This window comes from Neophocaena asiaeorientalis, unplaced genomic scaffold, assembly GCF_003031525.2.
Source record: "Neophocaena asiaeorientalis asiaeorientalis breed wild unplaced genomic scaffold, Neophocaena_asiaeorientalis_V1.1 scaffold145, whole genome shotgun sequence".
Classification (NCBI taxonomy): domain Eukaryota; kingdom Metazoa; phylum Chordata; class Mammalia; order Artiodactyla; family Phocoenidae; genus Neophocaena; species Neophocaena asiaeorientalis.
The window spans coordinates 3746862-3764447 of NW_020172629.1; the positions used below are offsets into that span (position 1 = coordinate 3746862).

A 17586-nucleotide genomic window follows, 5' to 3' on the forward strand; every position below is an offset into this window, starting at 1 on the left:
ATGGGGCTTTCCCATACCTCAAAAAAAAAGGCTTCAAATGGAGAGTTCTCAGCACAATAAATGAAAAAGAGACCCACATCTCAATATATCACTTCAGAACACACAAAGAGACAAGAATCAGATTGGCATCTGATTTTCCATAAACAACACTAGATGCTAGAAAATAATGAAGCAACATCTTCAAAGTTCCTAGGGAAAAAATTCTGTTTCACCTAAAATTCTGCAGCCTACCAAACCACCAATCAAGCATGAGGTAGAATACAATCATTTTCAGGTATGACATTTACAGAGTTTACTTCGTGCTCTCTCCTTCCCCTTCTGGGAAGTTACTCAAGAATGTGAATCAGAGAATGGAGAGAAAGTGACAAACTGAGGGGCACTCGTCCCCTTGCCCCCTCCCCTTCCAGGAAGCAGCCCTGGAGCTTAATGAGGGGAAACCCTGGGTGACAGCAGTCTGGATGCTACCTAGTGAAAGGACACAGAAGGAGAATGCTGTGCCTTAGGTGTCTTTACAGAGGGTGAATAGGAGGGGCCATGTCAATGGTTGGGTTTTCCAGAAACAGGAGCTGGGGTGGAGTTTGTGTTGGAGATCTGCACAGAGGAAAGGGGAGGAAGCAGGGTTGGGGAGCTGTGGCTCAGGCCAGGAGCCTGCAGGGCGGAGCGGGCCACCATGGCCCATCAGAGGAGCCCCCAGAATCGCCTCCCCCAGCCCATCACTAGATGTGGACCACCCAGGGAGGGGCGTGCCTGTGGTCAGGGAGGCTCTCTGCAGCAGAGGCCGGCCCTGAAGGGGCATCTGGTGCACACGTCTCTTGGTGGGCCCACAACACAGTCCATGGCAAACCCCTGGAAAGCACAGAGATGAGCTGCAGGGGTTCTATCAGCCCCCTGCAAAATCTACAGGCAGGACGCTAAGTTATGGTTCTGAAGAGTTTTCTATGGGGGGAGCACAGAGTAAGTTAGTCTAAGTATGCAATTTCCTGAAAGCGGGTTAATGAAACTTAAAGGATATAAAAATTAAGTTAACTTTTAAGATCTTCATCTCCAATATCCATTGCCTAGGCTAAGTTTTTTTTTTAATAACTTTGCTTTTCTAAGAGCAGTTTAGGCCGACAATAAAACTGAGACGAGGAGATTTCCCATACGGCCACCCGGCCACCCGCCGCCCACACGCAGGCATAGCCTCCCCTTTGTTGACAGCAATCAACAGAGTGGTTCACTTGTTTTGCCAAAGGTGAAGCTCCATCGACACATCAGAATCACCTAAGTCCACGTCTGTCCTAGGGCTCACTCTGGGTGTTGTACACTCAGTGGACTTGGACAAATGTGCAATGACATATATCCATCATTATCATATCATAAAGAGTGTTTTCACTGCCCTAAAAATCCTCTGTGCTCTACCTATTCAGCTTTTCCCAACCCCTCCCCTCCAAAACCACCGATCTCTTTACCATCTCCATAGTTGTGCCCTTTCCAGATTGTCATAGAGTCAGAATCATGCAGTGTGTCGCCTTTCCAGACCGGCTTTCACTTAGGGATGTGCCTTATGGTTCCTCCGTGCCTTGTCTTGGCTTCACAGCTCATCTCTTTTTAGCACTGAATGATATTTCACTCTCTGGATACACCACAGGTTATTGATCCTCTCACCTACTGACGGACGTATGAGTTGCCTCCAATTTTTGGCAATTATGAATAAAGCTGCTCTGAGTATTTGTGTGCAGGTTTTGCGTGGAGATATGTTTTCAACTCTTCTGGGTAAGTACCAAGGAGCATGCTTGCTGGATTATATGGCAAGAGTACGTTTCATTTTGAAAGGCACCGCCCAACTGCCTTGCAAAGTGGCTGCACCACGTGCGCCCCCACCAGCGGTGAGCATTCCGGCTGCCCCACATCCTCGCCAGCATTTGGTGTTGTCGGTGCTCTGGATTCTGGCCATTCTCAGAGGTGTGTAGTGGTGTCTCATTGCTGTTTTAATGTGCATTTCCCTGATGACGTAGGATGTGGAGCATCCTTTCATACATGCTTACTTGCCATCCGTATATCTTCTTTGCTGAGGTATCTATTAAGGTCTTTGGCCAATTTTTTTAGTTGGCTTGTTTTCTTGAGTTTTGAGAGTTCTTTGAGTTGAGTTGAATTTTGAGAGTTCTTTGTCTATTTTGGGTAATAACCCTTTATCAAATGTGTCTTTTGCAAATATTTTCTTCCACTGTGTGGCTTATCTTTTAATTCCCTTGATATTGCCTTTTGCAGAGCAGAAGTTTTTAATTTTAATGAAATCCAGCTTAACAATTATTTCTTTCATGGATCGTGTCTTTGGTGTTGTATCTAAAAAGGCATCACCGTGCCCAAGATCATCTAGGTTTTCTCCTATGTTATCTGCTAGGGGGTTTGCATTTTACACTTAGGTCTATGATCCATGTTGAGTGAATTAGTTTAGGCTTTTGACAGTATTTATGTGATAGATTGCTCAAAACTGTCTGCACTCCTAAGTTTGTTGCAGCATCACTTACAATAGTCAAGATATGGAAACAACCTATGTGTCCATCGAAAGATGAATGGATAAAGAAAATGTGATGTATACATACAATCAAATATTATTCAGCCTTAAAAAAGAATATACGTTATATTCTGTTCTATGCTACAACATGGATGAACCAGGAGGGCATCACGCTCAGTGAAGTAAGCCCGTCCCAGAAGGACAAATCCTGCATGATTCCACTTACCTGAGGAATCTAAAGTAATCAAACTCACAGAAGCAGAGGGTAGCATGGTTGTTGCCAGGGGCTGGGGGAGGGGAGACGTGGAGTTGGTAATAGGCATAAAGTTCCGTTGTGCAGGATAAACAGTTTCCGGACATCTGTTGCACAACTTAGTGCCTCCAGTTAACAATTCTGGGTTTTTTTTTCTTGAAAATTAGTTTTAAGAGTGTAGATCTGGGCTTCCCTGGTGGCGCAGTGGTTGAGAGTCCGCCTGCCGATGCAGGGGACACGGGTTCGTGCCCCGGTCCGGGAAGATCCCACATGCCGCGGAGTGGCTGGCCCGTGACCCATGGCTGCTGAGCCTGCGCGTCCGGAGCCTGTGCTCCGCAACGGGAGAGGCCACAACAGTGAGAGGCCCGCATAGCGCAAAAAAAAAAAAAAAAAAAAGAGTGTAGATCTCATGTTAAGTGTTCTTATGACAAAGAAGGTAGGGGCATGAGGAAGTTAGCAGGTGATGGATAAGTTTATTGACTGTGGTGATGGTATCACAGGTGAAAGCACATGTCCATACTAAACAAAGTGCGTACATCAAATATGTGCATTTTTTATGTATAACAGTTGTATCTCAATAAAGCCATAAATAAAATTGATCGGGTTACTGTAATACACTTATGCTAGGTTATTTTTTGAAAAGAGATTCCTATGCTTTAGATATCAGCATACCAAGTGTTGGTATTTGCACAGCAAGGCTGAGGTTGTATTCTAAACGTCTAAAACCCTGACTTATTTCACTATCCTCGTGAAGGACAGCTGTATCTTCCACAGAATAGGATTATGGAGGCACCAAAGGCAAACTACTTTTCAATAGTTCCGACGAGTACTCAGTTACAGCACCATCATTCTGTTCCTCTGCGTAGAATAAGAGCAATAGGGACAAGGCCAGGGTTAAACCCTATTTCTTGTCCCATTTAGGGCTCTGTTAAAGGATATTTTAAGGACATCCTCTACTATCATAAAAGAACTAAGCATCAGGTACCGGAAGCACAGAGGGCCCCAAACAAGATGAACCCAAACAGACCTACATCAAGACATATGACAATTAAAATGGCAAAAGTTAAAGAGGAGTCTAAAGGCCGCAAGAGAAAAACAAAGAGTTAATTTCAAGGGAACCACATAAGGGTATCTATCAGCTGATTTCTCTACAGAAATATTGCAGGCCAGGAGGGAGTGGCAAGCTATATTCAAAGTCCTCAAGGAGAAAAACCTGCAACAGAGGGTACTCTACCCAGCAAGATTATCATTTAGAATAGAAGCAGAGAGAAAGAATTTCTCAGACAAGCAAAAACTAAAAGAATACACTAATACTAAACCTAACCTAAAAGAAATATTGAAATGTCTTCTCTAAATAGAAAAGAAGCAAGAATCTATGAGAAAGGGAAAATCACAATAGGAAAAGCAAATATATAAAAGAATTGTAGATCACTTAAATAAGCCAGTACATAGATTTAAAAAAAAACAGTCAAAAAAGTTTGTGAAAGTGATTATAACCACAATGAACAGCAAAAGGATAAACATGAAGATGTAAAATAGGACATCAAAATCATAAAAGGTGGGCGAGGGGAGTAAGAAAATGTAGATTTTTTTTAGAATGTGTTTGAGCTGGGGGAGGAGGGATAAATTAGGAGCTTGGGATTAACAGGTACACACTGCTATGTGTAAAATAGAGAAACAACAAGGTCCTACTGTATAGCACAGGGAACTATATTCAAAACCTTGTAATAGACTATAATGGAAAAGAATCTGAAAAAGAATATCTATGTATGTATGACGGAGTCACTTTGCTGTGCACCGGAAACTAACACAACATTGTCAATCAACTATACTTCAATAAAAAGTAAAATAAAAATAAAAGAACTAAGCGAGGCTTCTGGAAATGTATACCAGCAGATTCACCAAATAATAAAATAAGTTCATCAGTTAAATAAGGTTGCTTAGTATTATCGAATCAGATGCCAGAGTTAGGCTGACAAGAACACCTGTTTAGGTGTTGGCGTGATGACACTTTACTGTTTCTCTTGACAGTACCTGATGGGTAGGTTTAGCTGTGTCCTGAGGGCCCTGGGAACACAGCAGTAGTTCTGCATCATCGACACGAAGGAGGGCTTCCTGTTGATTTAATTTTAGAGGCCACGTGACCAGATCAGCTAAGAACTATTCTGAAATCTTTAGATGTAAGGACTGTGTAAAACAGAGCCATCTTAACATAATGAAACATGGAATTTGATGTCAGGAGGCCATTCCTCCCCACTCTGATTTCCTCAGTGACATTATGATAAAGGCAAAAGGTGCATTAAAAGCTTTGGATCTATATTGAGGTCGTAAAATCTCGTCCATAGACAGTTCCTGTCTGGGGATTCATATGCCAGAATAGATCAATAAATGATGTGAAAAGTTCTACACTATTTTCAACCAACTGCTCTATAAAGTATAAGTGAATGCTCGCTAGCTGGGAGTGTTAAATTACAGTAGCTGGGAGTATTAAATTACAATACACTCAAATAATTTGTTTTCTATTTATTTTCTTGGGGAAATTAACTGAGAAATGAAATGTTAGACTTGCCTCATTTTCCGGGTAAAATCCTGAAAATAAGCCCTGACCGACACCAACCCCAGATAGGTGCCCTGTCCCACCCCACAGTAGATGCTGGATGGAGACTCTTACTCTTGGGCTCTCAGGGTGAGAACCTGATATTGTAAAACTCTAATGGTGAGACTTCCCTGGTGGCGCAGTGGTTAAGAATCTGCCTGCCAATGCAGGGGACATGGGTTCGAGCCCTGGTCCGGGAAGATCCCACATGCCGCAGAGCAACTAAGCCCAAGTGCCACAACTACTGAGCCTGAGCTCTAGAGCCCATGAGCCACAACTACTGAAGGTCACGTACTTAGAGCCCGTGCCACACAACAAGAGAAGCCACTGCAATGAGAAGCCCACACACCTCAACAAAGAGTAGCCCCCGCTCGCCGCAACTAGAGGAAGCCTGCACGAAGCAACGAAGACCCAACGCAGCCAAAAATAAATAAATAAATTTATTAAAGAAACAAAAACTCTAGTGGTGGCGCAAAGTTTGCAATCAGAGAAATGCCTTTCTCGTGGCAAAAGCCAGCTATTCCCAACTGACCAGAAATAAGACAAAAGAAGCGAATGCATCTTGGTATAGATGTCCACTCTTTGAAAACCTGTATAAACTACTCTGAATGACAGAACATGGGCAGGTTTCTGTGGTCTTCAGGAAGGTGGCAGGTGGCTGGATCAAACTCAGGCCTAATAAGCGTCGCCAAGGTGAGGGGACCTTCGCTCCATCTCTCCAACAGGAAGGATCACTTTCCAGGCAACTGAAAGATTCATCACACGTTTCACAAAGGAGACAAGAGGTTCGGTAATGTGAGACCTTGATTTACAATGGTCTTTTGATTTACTGCTGCGTCTTTTTCAACCGTGCTATTTAAAACACGCCTCATTTAAAAGCTCATGTTTAGGCAGTGTTTGGGGCTAAAGATTCACTCTGTGCTAATAGGAAAATTAGTCTGTCTACACATAGTCCCAGATCTCCCAAGCCACGGGTCCAACCTCCAATAAAATTGCTTGCCAGGTGATAGATACTGGTTTTCTTCTGGGTAGTTACTATTTCTTTGTCTTTTTTTTTTTTTTTTTCAAATGCAGTTTAAATGTTACGGAAGCAACATAAGAAAGATGCTTTGTAGCAGCAGTCTTGCTGGGTGAACACAAATGATAAGTATTTTTAGAGGGGCCCACTTCTCAATAGTACGACACCATTCGTGCAGCTCTTTATCCTTCAGGGAGCACTTGGAAACGCCTCGCTGGAGTCATGGGTAGCCTGCCAGGGCCATGCAGCCAGCGCTCTCTGCACTGACTCGCTCAAGCTCTGCCACCCCCGCACCAGCAAGGTGACGGGCGACTGCAGTTCTGTGTCTGTTGCACACCGTTCCTGCTGTCTCCTGGGATCTCGGGGACACGAAGTGAATTGATATGTTTCTGAAAGCTGAGACTAGTGCCTGGCTCATAGCAAACACGCCCTGAACGTGAGCCATGCTCATTGTGATTGACGCGGGAAGAATTCAAGTTCATTACGTGCTAAATATCACTAGCACAAGAGTTTACTGCAAGACCACTGGAGGATTTTTTAAAGGACCTCTTAAAATTCTCCTGAAGAACTAAAAGTGTTGCAGTGTGGATGACTGAAATAATCAAAATGAGCCCACAGTTTCCCACGTGAACCTCGAGATCCAAGCGACTCAGCCAGGGATTCCCAGCTCTGATGCTGTGAACAGTAAAAACCTCTCCACTTCCATCAACCAAGAAACAGGCGTTTTCTGAAGGCCTTTATGCCAGACCCTGAGAAAACAGAAAAGTGTGACCCAGGTCCCCGGCCTTAGGGAAGGCAAGCAAGGGCTGGGGAATTCTGAGTGAGGGGGACATCTGGGGAAAGGGAAGGAGAGACTCAAGGTCAAGTTCAAAACAGAGGGCATATTTGGTTGGGGCTAAATGGGTGAGGCAGTGTCGCCACGAGCACGGGGGAAGGCGGCCCCACTAGGCAGAGGGAAGGACGAACAGGAAGCTGGGGTGTAGCTCTGGTGGCTCCGGGGACAGAGGCAGAAGGAGCCACCTGAAATGTACGGCGGTGCTGTCTGCCCACCACCCCTGCCCCTGCCTCCGGGGAGTAATCCATCCTCCGCTCTGGAGCGCGTCTCCTGGGGTCCTCATGCAGTCGTCATCCTCACGGTGGTCCATTCTCCTGGGCACACGAGGGCTTCGGGAAACAGAAGGAATGGAATAGGATCCCACCCTCCTTTTCCCAAAGTGTGTGTGTGTGTGTGTGTGTGTGTGTGTGTGTGTAAGAAAGAATTTGGGGCCGAGGGAGGAGGAAACCAAGTTCGGGTTTAGAAAAATGAGGAAGAATACCCTCCCTTGGTTACTTCTGGATCGTTGTTTGATTATTAGCAGCAGGTTTTGTTTCTTTTGACTACTCTGTTAAGTTGGAATCTTCCAGAAGCAGACCCTGAGACGGGGATTTTAATGCGTGAGCTCTGGTTGAGGACCAACGCCCGAAGTGCGCTGGGGATTTGGGGAGCTGGCCCAGGACGTGAGCGCCCGGAGGAGGCTGTGCGCAGCTGCGCTCTCCGAGTCCGCAGGGCCGCGGAAGAAGCCGTGGTGGCCGGAGGGCTATGCCCGGGGGCTACCCACCCTCCAGCCCTCAGCCCACCTCCACGCCCCTGGCAGGACCGGAGTGAAAGCCCCTTGCTCCAGGACACCCCAGGTACCTGCTGTGTGGAGGACACGGGGAGGAACCGACAAAAGTGTTTTCTACAACCTTCTTTATCAAACTTTTTGATATTATCTGGAAATGTGACTTTGAACTTCTCATAGTCAAAAGGAAACTTTTCATTTAGAAAAAATAAAACATGCCTGGTTGGGACTTCCCTGGCGGCCCGGTGGTGCAGACTTTGCCTTCCAATGCAGGGGGTGCGGGTTTGATCCCTGGTCGGATAGCTAAGATCCCACGTGCCTGGCGGCCAAAAAACCAAAACATAAGCAATATTGTAACAAATTCAATAAAAACTTTAAAACTTGTCCACATCAAAAAAAAATCTTAAGAAAAAATATATTCCTGGTTGTTATATTCCCAGGGTTTCCTAAAGAAGACAGTGTCTGCATTTAGTCTGTGATCTGAGCAGTATGAAAGGGCTGGTGCCTGTAGCCAGTGGTGATACTAAGTAGCATTTATACAATTTGCAAGAGCCGCATTCGAGGTTTTTCGTTTTTTCTTTTTTGTGTTTTTTTTTTTTGTAAGTGTGGGAGGTTTTTTTGCATTCAAGTTTTACTAGTTTGCTCTAATATAAGCAAAATATAGTATAATCAAGATAAGTATGATAGCCATCTAGAAAGACAAAGAGATTTATAAGCACACGTAAAAACAGCAGACATCCTTGGTCCCATCTCGTCAGTCACAGTTCACACAATGCATTAGCTGGATGGCCTCACGCGAGAATATTCGTGGGAAACAAACCTCATCTAAGGTTGCCCTGCATGGATACAGGACTGCCTGACCATAAAGCCTGCTGTAGAAGCAACAGCAACAGAGACAGTAATAAAAAGTAACGAGAAATCTTACATAACTAACGAAATAGGCTTAACTTTTGCAGAGAAGGTAAAGTGTCCCTATGTCGGAAATGTACCTACCTTCAATTCAAGAGCATTTAGGTAATGTGCACTCCATATAGGAGAAGCATCTCCAGATAATAGAAAAACCCAATGAAAATGGGGAGAAGTGTGTAGAAAGAACAGGAAGAGCTAATGAAAATTAACGATGCATCTGAACCACAGCCAGAGGTGGATGTAACTTTCTGTTACTCAAATGCATAAGCACTGACCGGTGCAGGCCACGCCAGGGAACAAAGGTTTTGTAAGGACTTTGGTAATCGGGAATGAAATTGATAACCACAGTGAAAGCCACGACATTAATAAAGAAGGGATCAATGACACAGACAAATATATTTCCAGATCATTGCCTAACTTGAGGCCTGCAAAGACCCAGATGTATCACTGCCTTCAAATTTATTTATAGATCAGTGTCTTAATGTGATGAATAGTTGGCTTGTAAACTAAAAATACTGAAAATCTCAACATACAACTATGACTTTTTTCCCTTTCCTTTACTGGGCAGAGATGTCAGTGCAGGTCTGTGACCCAGGGACAGCTCCTTAGTCATCTGCGAGTGGTGTCACATGGTGAGCCTACCCCGCAGCTAACGGAATAAACCACACACTCCTGTCCAGAGGACAAGCTCAGCTCAGAGGCCCAGTTTCACTGGAGCCCCTCCCACGGGGCATCCTTCTTCCCAGTCCAGTCTGACCCCCTTGCTCTTGCTTACCTGGCCCCTGCCCCTCTTGGCTGCGCTGCACCACTGACAATTAACGTAGCAAAAGGAAAAGATGGAGGATGTGCCGGCTGTGAAAGTTCATTTTGGCCCCAGTAGGATCTGAAGGCGTTTACTCATTCATTCATTCATTCACTCATTTGTTCACTGCCTACTGCGTGAACTAGCCCCTGGGGGATAGAAACACGCTGCAGGAAGTTGAAGAAGAATCTGAGCTGCAAGACGCAGCCACAGAGAAGACACAGAATTCCTCTAAGACGAGGGTTACGTAAGAGCAGTAAGCAGGGAAACTGCTCCAGCAAAGGTGCCCCGAGCAGCGGAAGAGGACGGGCGTTCCAGCCAAGGGCGTGTGGGACGCCAGGGAGGCCAGACCCAGCAGCCCTGGAGGAGGGGGCAGGGAGGGGACAAGGGGGCGGGGGCTGGGCCACAAGGGCTGAAGCCAGCGCCCAGGCTGCCAGTGGGTTGCAGAGGACCAAGGTAGGGCCCCGGCACTGGGGCAGTGGCCGTAAGGATGGAGAGGAAGGAGCCAGCAGGCCTGGGTCTGACTGAATGTTCTCCATCAGGGTCAGCGGGAGGGCTGCTGGGGAGGAAGTCTGGGTGGTGAGGATGCTGAAGAAGGGGGTCGCTGACCTCTCACCTATCAGATGGGCAGAGAGGAGCAGCTGGGAGGGGTCACCGAAGGGGAGGTGTGGGGGACAGGCGCTCACACTCTCAATTTTAGCACGGGTTGGCACAGCTTTGGGGTTGGAAATTTGGCATTATCTGTTAATTCAAAAAAATGTGTTTATACACTTTCCCTAAGCAATTTCTAGGATGATAACCTTGTGAAACCCTTGCACGGTCCTGCACACACACACACACACACACACACACACAGGGATGTTTGCTGTGGCATTTTTTAATAGTGCAAAATACACATATATGTTTTTAAAAGGAAACAAATATTCACCATTAGCACATTGGTTACATAAATTATGCCCATAAAGCCGTTGAAAAGAGTGAGGGACCCAGAATCGGCGGTTCTCAGATGTTGACGTGCTGGAGAGGCTGCCGGGATCCTGGAAGGCTGATAAATGCAGATTCTGGCCCAGTGGGTCTGGGGAGGGCCCGTGATGCTGCGTTTCCAGCAGGCCTCCAGGCAACGCTGCTGTCGGGACATAGATTTCTGACGTGGGGGGAAAAACCTGAGCTGTATCATCAAGAGCAAAAGGGAAACTGCAAAGTGATGCGTCCTATTTTGGTAAAGAGTAATCGTAATGCAAGTTGATGTATGCCTTGACTATCTGGAAGGAAATGGATTTCTGGGAGGAAGAGCTTGAGGTGGGCTTCCCCTTTCTACATCACACATTTAACTACGATATTTCTGGGTTTTAGGGTGAGCATGAATTATTTTTGTACCAGAAAAGACAATATCTTAAAATAAGCAATCAGTAAATTGACACATTGAAACAAAGTTTGTGAACCTGAGCGTTATGGACTGAATGTTTATTTCCCCCCAAATTCATATTTTTAATCCTAACCCCCAAAGTGAAGGTGTTAGGACGTGGGGGTCTTTGCAAGGTGATTAGGTCATGGGGGTGAAGCGCTGATGATGGGATTAGGGCCTTTATAAATGGGACCCCAGGGAGCTCCCTCACCCCCTCCCTCGGGTGAACGCAGCGAGAAGACGGCCGTCGATGAACCAGGCAGCGGGTCGCCACAGACACTGGATCTGCTGGCACCCTGTTCTTGGACTTCCAGCCTCCAGAACCATGGGGAACGAATGTCTGAAGTTTCAGCCGCACCGTTCACGGTGTTCTGTTATAGGAGCCCAAACGGACTAAGACACAGAGTGAAAGGTTACACTTCAACTGTATATCATATTACTCTTAATAGATGATCCGTGCTATTATTTTAAAGAGCTGTCAGCAACCAGCAGTTTTTCCAGGCTGGGGAACAAGTGTCTGATGCAACGGCCTCTGTCTGCCCATCAATTCTGATCCACCTCAGTCAGCCCTGCCAGCTGCGGGGCCGTTGCTTCAAAACGCAGCCCCGTTCCAGTTACCCCCCACCCCCCACCCACGTGTCCACCCAGAACACCACACCGGCTCCCCACTGGTCCCAGCGTCAACACCAGGCCTGGCCTCGCCCACTTCTCCAACGCCTCTTACCCACACGCGCGCGCGCACATGCCAGCCTTACGCCCTACTACCTGCCGTGGGCCCTCTGTTGCACATGCGCCACCCCTGTGTCATTCATGGACTGCTCCATGTTTGCAACCAGATGCTAAAGCCTCCGTTCCCCACCAGCCAGCCCCTTTCACCAGGACCAGGGAAAGGTACCAGCCGTCCAGCGCCCTCACGCCTGCCGACCCCTCCAGGCTCGGACAGACACAGCTTCTCCAAGCGCCAGCCAGCCAGAACCGCTGCAAAGGCCTCCTTCACGTTAGGATCTTGGGGTTGAAAAAGAACCCCGAGATTTGCCCACATCAATCCGCCACGAAGTCTTCGAAGTCGTGGCTTCAGAGCAAAGAAACTTCTGAGCAAGCTTGGTCCCGGGTTGGAGCAGGTGCAGAGGATTCTGGAAGCTGGCTGCCTCCGCGCCGCTGCTGGGGGCCAGACCCCTTCTTTCAGAGCACCCGGCAGGAATGAGTGAATGTAATTCATTTGGTTCCTGTTAAAACGGGGTAGCTGCTATTAGTACCAGAGAAGATGCTGAGTGAGAGAGAGGCACGGGCTGCAGGGCTTTACCAGGAACGAGAGCCTGGGGAGACCTGGGGGGGCATGTAGCCCACACTGCTCACTCCTTCCCTCTCCCTCCCGGAAGGGATCAGCCACATCCTCGGCCAGGGCCCGGGAGGAGGTGCTCAGGAAGGCGGGGAGCCGTGCCCCGGGACCCCCCCCTCCTGCTTCTCGCCCCAGGCCTGGGGGCTCCAGCTGGGAGACCCTTCCTCCCTGTCACTTCACTCCAGGAACTGAGGACACAGTGGTCTGGGGAGCTCTCCATGCAGAGCGAATCAGACACGGCTCACGACTCAGCCTGCAAAAGAGCGGTTAATACTCCAAACGAGCCCTCACAGGTGGTCACGTGAGGAGACCACAGCCCCACAGTGCAGGTGACAAAGAGGGACAGACCAGAAACCGAGAGCCCCGCAGAGCTGCTTAGGGAGAACAGGGAGGTGGTGTCAGTTCCATGTGGAACAAAAGAAAGAAGTTAATTTTTAAATCTCACTGATTTTATTTTACCTCTCCCAAAACCTCCCCTGTTTATCTTTTTTTTTTTTTTTTTGGCCGCGTTGGGTCTTCGTTGGTGCACACAGGCAGCGAGCAGAGGGATCTTCCCGGACCAGGGCTTGAACCCGTGTCCCCTAGCATTGACAGGAGGATTCTTCACCACGCCGCCACCACGGAAGTCCCTTCCCAGTTTCTCTTAAGAGGCTTGTAGGTATTAAACGAAGGGAAAACAAAGTCATCCTAGGAGGAACTTGCCTGTACCTTTGAGATGCAAATGTCCTATCTGGTCTTCTCAGGAACCCTTACCTCTGCCCTCTTATTATTTTTTTTATCTTTTTAAACTGTCTTCCTTTATTTGTTTACATTTGCAATATGACACAGAACCTCAACAAGAACACACGCACGCTCACAGCTTGGGGAGAGGGAGCTGGGACAAGGTCGCTTGGCAGCTGGGCTGGAAGGACTCCAGCCAGACCCCCGCCCCAGAGTCCGAGGGAGATGGGGGGGAGGGGTCTCGGTGAGTGCGTCGGGGCCCCGAGGGAATGTTACTGGGGAGGGCCCTTGGGACCAGGACCCCCAGCTCCCTCCCACAGAGCTGGCTGGGCCAGGTGCCCAAGGTGGACCTTTGAGCTGAAAGGCCGAGTGTGGGTGTGGGCATCTGCACCGGAGGGTGGGTGGGCATGGTGGGAGGAGCGGGTGGGTGGCAGCCTCAGGACCCTCACCACAGCAGCCCCCATGGGACAGGGTGAAGGTCCAAGCTGCCGACGCCCAGCCCTGCTTCCTTCTGGCTCCCCGCCTGCCCACTCTCTCCCCCCTCGAGATATATACATATATAATGTAGGTCTCTCTCTCTCTCCTTTCTCTCTATTCGACTCTATCTTCATTCTAGGAGACAAAACTCCGGAATTTCTTTTCTCAGTGCAAATGGGGGTGGGTGGGGGTCTGCCATCTTTTTAAACGCAAATTTTAATAAAGAGAGTAATTTAGAACTTGACTTGTCAAGGATAAATAGAAATCCTAAATTGTCTTTTCTGTAAGCACTAGTAAAAAAGGTTTAGCCATCTAGATAGGTGACCTTGATTTGTTCCATCTGCCAGAAGCCCGATTTGAATCCAACCCCTTGTAACTGATGGGTTTTATGTTGTACCTGGCTCAGGACTGAAATTGTGGAATGGGAAGTATGAGGCCTCTGTGTGTGTTTGTGTGTTCATACGTATCTATATGTGTGTTGTAGGTGTGTGGTATTTGCCAAAAATGAATTCATAAAGGAGCGCTGCTTAATTGGCTTTTTAAAAAAATTAAGCACTTACATATACTCAGAAAATAATCTGGCCAGAATGAATTCCAGGTCCATGTCATCTGGAAAATATTCAGTACTAAACTGATATCTGATATTGGAGGAGGCTTAAGCTTGTTGGTTTCATTAACATAGACATGTCTTTAGAGTCATCAATGTAGAGTATAACACTTCTGTTGTACCTCGGTTTACTGGAGGTCAAATAAAACCTTTATCTGTTACAAATTTGTCAACAAGAAAAGTAACTCAGTGTGAAAAAAAAAACGTTTAAGGAAAGTAAGATGTATGTTTTCAGTAAAAGAAGGTCGGAGGAATGAGAAAAAAATACTGGAAAGAGTGGTGCATGATCAGGATTTTTTAAGATTGGATTAAATTCAGTTGGGTAAGTGGATTTTGTTGGGAGTGGGCTGGGACAAGACTCGATTTGGTTTCTCCCTCCAAAGTTTTCTTGAAATGCTGCTTTTAATAACAGATAGTATGAGTTTCTTTGCCTTTAAGTGATCTGTATTTGCTTTTGAGATCTTTTGTAACTTTGGTTAAGGAATAACTGTTGTCTCACAGTGACCTATGATCTTATTTGACCAAGTGTTTTAAAACTTTCTGACAAACTTCCCACATACCAAATTTTAGTTAAGTCATTTTTGAATTCCAGCTAACTTTGAGGTACTTTAGAGGGCCCCTGAGGTATCTTAAAGAGAAATATTTAACTAAGATTATTTGGTATGTTAAGTTAAATGTAATCATTCGTAACTCTGCCTATTGTAACCATGCTTCTTCATCGATTACACTGTAGTCAGATGTTTGGGGTTTTTTAATTAATTAATTTTTGGCTGTGTTCCGTCTTGGTTGCTGTGCACAGGCTTTCCCTAGTTGCAGCCAGCGGGGGCTACTCCTTGTGGTGCGCAGGCCTCTCACTGCAGTGGCTTCTCTTGCTGTGGAGCACCGGCTCTAGGTGCGAGTGCTTCAGTAGTTGTGGCCCGCGGGCTTCAGTAGTTGTGGCTTGTGGGCTCTAGAGCGCAGCCTCAGTAGTTGTGGCACACGGGCTTAGTTGCTCCGGGGCATGTGGGATCTTCCCTGACCAGGGTTCAAACCCGTGTCCCCTGCATTGGCAAGCGGATTCTTGACCACTGTGCCACCAGGGAAGCCCTGTAATCAGACGTTTAACCATGCCCTTTAAGTCTTTTGTTATTTATAGATATTTTTGTACTCTGATGCTGTTACAAAAAGTGCTTCATCACCAAGGAGATTCATAGAAAGGCTATGGAAGCAGTTACAACAGTTTCACACCAAGATGATGGCTATGCAAGGAATACAACCCATCCTGACTTAAAACAAGGAGCTGTCCTGCCCCTGGGGCCCCTAGATCAGGCACCCAGAGATTTTTACTCCCAGACAGGCGGGGTCAACGCCCCTACCCAGGCTTGAAGCAGTAACAGAAGACGGACCGTTGCCCTTCTGCTTCCCGTAAGAATATGGGAGTAAAATCTCTGCGGGGGGTTGGGGGGGTGGGGCGGGGATGAAGCAGGAGGGGAGGGGGCAGGGCACAAGAATGACATAGCCTGATTAGAACCAAATGGGTCCAAGATGGCGGACAAGTCGCCTTCCACTAGACCTTGAGCCTCAGTACACGCTTACTGTAACACAGGAGCAAGCTAAATGACACACCCACAGGCACCACGACAGTTCCAAAGCCAACCATAAGCATCAAAAAGTGGGCGGTGGCCCAATTCCTGGAAATCCCCGCCTCTTCCTAAAATAGCTGGAATATTCCTCCCACTCATTAGCCTATGAAATTACGCACCCCCATAAAAACTGACAACACTATACCCTGGGGCCTTTCTCACCTTCTGAGGAGTGTGTTTCTCTATAAATAAATCTACTTCTTACCTAAAAAAAAAAAAATCTGATTAATTTTATGACAGCCCTGTGGGATGGGCACTCTGAGCACCCTGCTCTGCAGACGGGGATGCTGAGTCTCAGTGGGTTGAGCAGGTCACACAACAGTGAGGTGACGATCTGAACCGAGCCCGGAGCCCTGGCTTGAACTTCCATCCCGGTGTCACTCTGGTCCCTCCAGGAAGATTTCTTTGCTGGTCACCATTAAGCCCTGAGTACTGTTGGTCCCCAGCCCCCACCTTCCTATGTGTTGTACTCGTTTCCCAGTACAAATCACCCAGTGACAAAGCACCACAAACCAGGCAGCTTAAAACAGACATATAGAGACTCGGTCCTGAGGCTGAAAGTCGGAAATCAAGGTGTAGGCGGGGTGCGTCCCTCCCAGGGCTGCAGGACAGGACCTGCTCCAGGCCTCCTCCAGCTTCTGATGTGGCCGCAATCCTTGGAGTCCCTGGGCTCGAGGAGCATCTCCGCCATCATCCGGACATCGCATGGCCTTCTACCTGTGTGTGAGCTGTGAGGCCCAATTTCCCTTTTAAGAACACCTGTCTTTGGATGTAGGGCTTGCCCAATCCAGCAAGGCCTCCTCCTAACTTTGCATCTGCAAAGGCCCTATTTCCACACGAGGTCACGTCCACAAATTCCAGCGGACTTGAACTCTGGTGGGGTACCAGACACCCCAGGGGGCGGCTGTCCATGGAGCGGTAATCAGGGAACATCACCCCAGGGAAGCCCAGCAATCCTAATACGGGATAGGTGCGTCATTACGCGGAGCGCGGAGGGACCTGAGGCCTGAGGTTGAGTGAAAGGAGCAGTGAGCTCAGGACCAAGCTTCCCGTGAGCAACACGCAGCAACACACCGCGTGGCTCCCATGGCTCCACCCGCGCTCCACCCGCACACGCGTCCGCAAGGATCCACCCCCACCCCTACCCCTACCCCGTAAGCGCGGTTACTGCTGTGGAACGTCGTTAGGAGCCTTCTTTACCATAATCTCTAAAGTTTTCGTTTTTAAACGAGAATGTATTTGTGCTCATTCGGAAGTTACAGTTTACAGCCTGAAGAGCAGGCACCGTTTGCAGCCGTGCGGCTCCCTGCGCTGCCGCCCTCCCGGCAGCAGGGGGCGCCGCCCCGCGCAGCGCGCCGCTCTCCTCCCGGAAGTCTGGCCCCGACCGGAAGTCGCGCGTCGGAGCGCCCTGGAAAGTAGCGGCGTTTACGAGAGTTGCGGCCCAATTCCCGAGCGGCTACCGGGGGCACATGGCCCGTGGGAAGCGCCGCGCCGGGCGCGGGCCGCGCTGCGGGCCTGGGGGCAGCGGGGAGGGGGCCCTGAAGCGGCTAAAGCTAGCAGTGGAGGAGTTCGTGCAGGCGACCTCGGAGGGCGAGACCCCCGGCAGCCGCGAGGGTCCCCGGGCTCAGGGACGCGTGCGCCCGGGCGGGAGGAAAAGCCGCAGGGAGCTGAGGAAGGAGAAGCGGCACCTGAGGAAGGCGCGCCGGCTCCAAAGGACGGCCGGCCCCGCGCAGGGCCCGG

At 48.3% G+C, this 17586-nt stretch overlaps 1 protein-coding gene across 1 annotated transcript in view; it reads left to right on the forward strand.

The window, feature by feature from the left end:
• Nucleotides 1–7794: 7794 nt before the first annotated feature.
• Nucleotides 7795–17586, forward strand: part of NOM1 (nucleolar protein with MIF4G domain 1) — a 25812-nt gene continuing 16020 nt past the window's right edge. Inside the window, exons 1-2 of the mRNA XM_024739184.1 lie at nucleotides 7795–8035; nucleotides 17176–17582. Of these exons, the coding sequence (XP_024594952.1) occupies nucleotides 7795–8035; nucleotides 17176–17582 (648 nt within the window). The remainder of the gene's footprint in view (nucleotides 8036–17175; nucleotides 17583–17586) is intronic.